Source organism: Centruroides sculpturatus, unplaced genomic scaffold, assembly GCF_000671375.1.
Source record: "Centruroides sculpturatus isolate CEXI.00-Female unplaced genomic scaffold, Cexi_2.0 scaffold2729, whole genome shotgun sequence".
Taxonomy (NCBI): Eukaryota; Metazoa; Arthropoda; class Arachnida; order Scorpiones; family Buthidae; genus Centruroides; species Centruroides sculpturatus.
Window position 1 is genome coordinate 13387 of NW_019386928.1, and position 6473 is coordinate 19859.

The 6473-nt window shown below is 23.5% G+C and overlaps 1 protein-coding gene across 1 annotated transcript; it reads right to left on the reverse strand.

Annotated features, from left to right (window-relative positions):
* Positions 1-787: 787 nt before the first annotated feature.
* On the reverse strand, positions 788-1614 carry LOC111615938 (7SK snRNA methylphosphate capping enzyme-like). The gene is made up of 2 exons (XM_023357375.1): positions 1375-1614; positions 788-984 (listed from the first exon to the last, which is right to left on the reverse strand). Exons 1-2 carry the CDS (start codon positions 1555-1557, stop codon positions 808-810), a joined length of 360 nt encoding a protein of 119 aa, XP_023213143.1. The 5' UTR covers positions 1558-1614; the 3' UTR covers positions 788-807.
* Between the last annotated feature and the right edge of the window lie 4859 nt (positions 1615-6473).

Below are 6473 nucleotides of genomic sequence, written 5' to 3' on the forward strand. Positions count from 1 at the left end.
AATTCTGGATTTTATCCAAAATAAATTTTTATTTAGTTTAACTTTCTTTTAAGATTAAAAAAAGAACTGAAAGTACCTTTGAGAATAACAATCTAATCTTTAATTTTTAAATTTAATATTAAAAATTGCTATTCATATTTAAGATTAAGCCATTAAGATATAGCCACTGTAAAATTTTCTCAATTTAATCTTCACTTCAAAGATTAATACACACTTTTAATTAAATCCTTTATTAATTTTAATAAAGCTAAATTTCTAACTTTTAGAAAAATACATATTAAAAATTTATGCTTAACTTGATTAATGACAAGGATTTGTAGAGATTAATTTATTATTGATGGGACTATTGCACAAGCATCTATATGAAATTTATTTTTCTCCAGAGGCTATATATATATTGCAACTAGGCTTTTTTCTTTAATAAAAAACTATTTATTATTATTTGATGAATAAAATATTTTATATAAGCATATACAGTACTATATATAATCATTTTATATGAAAAACCCCACAAAAATTAAATATTTAAAAATAGAGTTATAAAAAAAAGGACTATTTCTCATAATTATAAAAAAAATTTTTTAAGCTTTATTGTCTATAAATGCTGCAAAATGAATCTATTTGTAATATAATAAAGCTTCATAACTAATTTGATGCAAAGAAAAGCAAAAGTTTTAAATTTTCTTTAAAATATTTTAAATTCAAATATATTACATACAATAAGAATCAAAGATTTAAAATGACAACATATATATATCTAGATATAATTGATTTAACATAGCCTTACATGAAATTAAATATTTTCTTTTATGTATATATATAAATTTGAAGAGAGAAAACAATTATAATAAATTTACCTTTTGATGGATGAGCTGGTGCATCAATTAATTCACATGTGCTAAATCCAACTTCTTTTGATAATAGATATTCATTAAACTGCTCAGGTCTCATTTGTATCGACAAATAATTTTTAAAAGTAGTTTCCTGTTAATAAAATATTTAAAGTCAAAAAAAGTCTTTAAATCATGTTGCAATTCTTTAAAATTAAATATTTAATACAAGTAGATTGAATACAAATAAAAGGTTATGCATTAAATTATTTAAAATTGTTAATAAACAAAAACATCCAAAGCATAAATTCAGACTATATAAACCACATAACTTAATCCATCCAAAATAAAAATTAACATCAGGATGAGAAAATTGTTTTGGTCCCAGATGAGATTTCAATCAAATAGATAGTTCTTGTTTATCAATATATAAACAATTTTTTAAATCTAATCTATGTATAAATTATTTAAGTAAAACAAAAACAAAAAAAAAAAAAATTATATTAATTAAAAAGTAAAAGTAAATCCTAATATTTAAATATACCGTTAACTTCTTTTTGCGAACATAAGAAGGCCATGGTTGTGCTTCCAGAATCATTCTTCCTCCCGGTCGCAACTGAGCATACATCCTCCGGAAAACTCTTTTCACACCTTCGTCACCCCAATTTAAGTGTATCCATTTAGTAAGACTCAAACATAAGATAGTATCAAATTCGGGCCTTTGCATTTCCAAAAATTCATCTGATTCCAATACATAGTTTCCCTATTTTGAATAATTTAAAATCAAAATTTAATATCTCAAAAATTTAAATTTAAATAATTACAAAATCATATAATAACATTCATATATAAACTTCAAATATAGTTAAAATGAAATATTAATTTTCAGTTTTAACATAAATAATTCTTCTGAAATAGCAGTTTACCTTTGAAGAACATTTAAAATAAATATTTTAATACACCAATATTTAATGAGACAACCAATGGACAGTTTTAAAATGTAGGAAGAAACTAAACACTGTAAACATTTGAAAGCTGATATAAATATAAGGTAAAAAAATATTTTAGCATTCAAGCATGAAAAATTGCTTAATTACAGGAAAAAATAACAAAAGACTGTTAAGAGGAATGACCTTCAGAAGATTGATAGAACAGTATGGAAATAAATAATGCAACAAATAAGAAAATAATTATTTCTCTGAATAAACTTAAATATAAAATAAAAATTCATGCATATTACAGCACATTATATTAGAAGAAATAAAACTGCATTAAAAGAAAACAACCAAATTTTCTCTCTTTAAGTTTGTTTTTTTACACAAACATAAATAAATAATATAAATTTGTTTTATTTTAAATCTAATTTTGATAATTAAATCAATACAGAAGAAATATTGTTTAATTTTAAAATATTTAAACATGCTTTTTATTTTATTATTATATTTATTCACTAAGCACAGATATTTATTGTATTCTGAGAACATTTTAATTTTAAACAATCTAATATTTTTATAGTAAATTGTTTAAAAATATATATAGAATATATATATGTAATTATGAAATGTGAAACAATATAATTAATTTTCAAGATAGATGGGCTAAATATGAATTGAAATGATGTGATAAGAATAAGGGTAACTGGCTGAGGCCTATTTAAGGGTAAAGTAAGTACTTAGAACTGGAAAGGAAGGTCAAAATGAGTCATTCACTCTGCATATTTGTAATATTTTATCTACTTTAAAATTTAAAATGTTAAATGACTTCTTGAATATTAATACAACTATGTATCTCTAATAATTAGTCTAAGGAGCATATTATATTATCATCAAAATGTCCAATTAGGTTATTAATCTTGTCTGCACTTAATGATGCATAAAATAAATTTCTGTAATTAATTAAGTTTTAGGTATGCACTGACAACTTCTCTATTTTAATATGTTGCACCATAATAAATCATTTAAACACAATAAAATAATAATTAAAATGATGCAGCATGTAAGATGGTTATATCTATCTTCTAACTTTATTTTTATGACAACTTCAAAGTATATTTTGTTGAATTAATATTTTTTAAATTGTAATTTAATATCATGGTAATCAAAATATTAGCTCTTATTTAGCAGAATAATGGATTTTTAAAAAAATATACTTCAAATCATTGCAAGACGCTTAAAAATGAGCAACAGAAAAACTATTTCTCTAACATTTCTAGGACATTCATCACTGGAAACATTTTAGATTCTGTCTCCATGATGATGGACAAACGTTCTAAAAATATTAAATAAAAATTTATTACTACTTGTTACTAAATACATTGTAGTAAATTTAGAAGACACAGCTACCTAAATTTTTTTAATACATCTCTTTCAGTTTCAATTCTTTTCTAAATAATAATGAAGATAATATCATACTTCATTTTCTCCAAGAATATTTTTTAAATTTTGAAAATGATCAGTGCATATAAATAATTCAATATGCTAATATAAGCTTAAAAATAATTATATGAAATAATTTATAATAGTAATGATTTATTATTCTATAGTTTCATCTTTCATTGACTCTTATTAAATTAAACAGTCAAAACCTTAATAAGTTAAGCAGTCTGGTTTTTATTTGATAATACATTTTTTCAAGACTAAACTATTCAGCATCAGATCATATAAAAAAAAATATATATTATAAAGCCATTCTAAAGCTGTTGGTTAACATTTGATCTTATTCATTTCACAAAAAACTCAAAATCCACAGTTAGAATCCAAAAAATGAAGTTCAAATTTACACAAACATAATATTAATATAATAAAAACAACAATAAAAAAAATTATCATTTGCTAAAAAGCAAGAACTTTGATTACTAACCTGAAACAATAAATATACAAAACTTTAACCTGTGAGATGAGATTTACTTTTTTGTTAGTTAAACTATGAGGTTTGTATGGCTTTATGTAATTAATTTGTTTATCTCAGTTTTTAATTTCACTTAATTGATATTTTAATTTTTATCTTTTCATATGTTAATGTTATGTTTGTGTAAATTTGATTTGTTTTTTGGATTCTAACAGATTTGAGCTTTTATTGAACAAATAAAATTGAATGTTAACCAATAAATGGCTTTAGAATGGCTTTATGATATATTTAATTTAGAATTCCACTTGATTTGATCTGATGCTGAGACAGATTAGTCTCAAAACATTTTATGAAATAAAAACAAAACTCCTTAACTTCTTATTATTCTGTATTTTAAAACTTCTGCATATGAAATAGCAATTAAAGTCATTAATTCATATCAAAATAAAAAACAAATTTTACTTTGTCATATAAAATAGAAACTTCTCATTCATATCAATCAAAAAGACTAAATACACACATATTTTTTTAACAACTCATAATATTAAAATTTATAATCCTATTTTTGGTCTTCCTTAATGAAATCAACTTTTCACTAATAAGATATACTGTATGATACAGTTGAAAACCTTTAACGTTTAACTATTACTTTTTCAGCCAGTGGTGCACTCAGGATTTAGTCTTGGGAAAGTGAAGTTGAACAGATAAAATTTTCAATACGGATTGAACAAAATTCCCACCTTATGTAACTACTAATTCATTCATTAGTAGTATAGAAATTGAAGACATGGCACAATATAAATAACAAAAAAAAAAAAAATTTTAATTTGGAAAAGATTTTTGGAAAATTTTCTGGCATTTTTCCTTTTTCTTTGGGGAGTGCCAGGACTCTTTAGCTCCCCCTCTGGGTATGCCACTGTTTTCAGCTATAAAATATTGATTTTTTTATGATTAATGAAAAATAATGTATACAAAAAAAATTATTAAAAATATTTTTATACACAATTTTAAGCTAAATTATATTTTTTACAGTCTTTTTGATTGATATATTTGATTTATATCAATAAAGTATCATAAATTAGTAATGTAAATAGAGGTCTTTAATCAGAATGTAATGAATGTAAATTATATAGAAATATTTTCCAATTAAAAGCAATAATATTTGAAAGGAATGAACAGATACAGACCACAACCTTTTCATCATTATAATTGGATTAAATCACTATTTGCTTGTAATAAAATAATGAATACAATATACATATTTGTATTATATAATATTCTGTCATCAAATCAATACCTTTTATACTTTTCCAGTAAGAGGTTTAAGATATAAATGAACAAATGTTTTTGGTTTATTTCATAAATATAGGTAATCAAGTCACCATTATTTGATAACATTAATAAATGAGTTTACATATGTCTAATCCAATGGTTCTTAACCAGTGCTCCACAAACCTACCTCAAGTGTTCCACAAAAGAAAAGATTTTAAAGTTTTTATTCAAATTTATTCCCATTGCTATTCATAGATAATTTCATGTTTCTATTTTATTCAATATATTAAAGTTTATTAGTTTATTGCTTCGTTGTTTCTTGAGAATAATAAGCATAGAACTGATTATCAATTTTTGAATGTATTGATGCTAGTGCTCCATGTAATAAAAAGTATATAAATGGTGTTCCACAAATTCAGAAAGGTTGAGAACCACTGGTCTAATCTCTCAAAAATTAGGTGAAGGCTGTAGATTCAAATCCATTCAATTTGTGTATGAATACATAGAGCTGTACTAGAGAATTATGGGTCATGATGCTAAGGCCCTCTAGGTTTCTTCTCTACCTTGGTTTATCACATTACTTTGTTCTCTTTTTATGCACTTTTAATATAGCACAAATTGATTTTCTAAACTTTGTTTAAAAATTAAAAATTTTATTTTAGGTTCTGGTTTCAGCCCTTATAATTGGCAAGGACCCAGGACTACAGCTCCAAGTTTCCCACTTGTTGGACCAATATGCATAGTAGTATCTGCTTATGGTAATCAATTTGGAACTTCCCAATACTGATGATAATAGCTGGCTACTTTATGCAAATTAAGTAAATAACACTACAATTAGCAGATATTTTGGATTTATTGATTCTGACATTAAAAGGACATGTTCAAGCAATAAAAAAAAAAAAAAAATGAGCAACTTGAAAATTTAATTATAATCAATGCTCTTTTTCTAAAAAAACTAATATTAATATACATATATAGTGACTGAACATACAATATTGTTTTTACTGAGCAACTGCCATATCGTGGCTGAAAAATAGCCGATTGTAATAATTATTTTTAACTAATAATAATTCATTCAACATATAGTTGAAGTAACAAATGCCAATAATTTAAACTATTGTATTACAAGCAATAAACATTTAACTTCTAAAGCACTTATTAAGACTATTAACAATTGCACATTATCAGCCAAATTTTGAAGTTGACAATGCAAAAAAAAGCTTAAAAAGTGCCTATTTACCTGAAGATAAAACCAACTATAACCAAGTTCTGATTACAATAAGTGTAGTTTTATAAATAGAGTGTTGATTACCCAAAATAATCAGGGTGAGACATTTTGGATAACTAATACACTTGGTAAGAAAAGAATAAGAAAGATAAATACTGTATCTTAAAATCAGAAATTTTGCTAAAAAATATTCTCTCAAAAATATCTTAAAATTAAATGCATTTCAGTTATACTATTAATGATTATAATAATAATAATTTATTTTACTTTGTTCATTCTTTAGAAAAACTATTCCC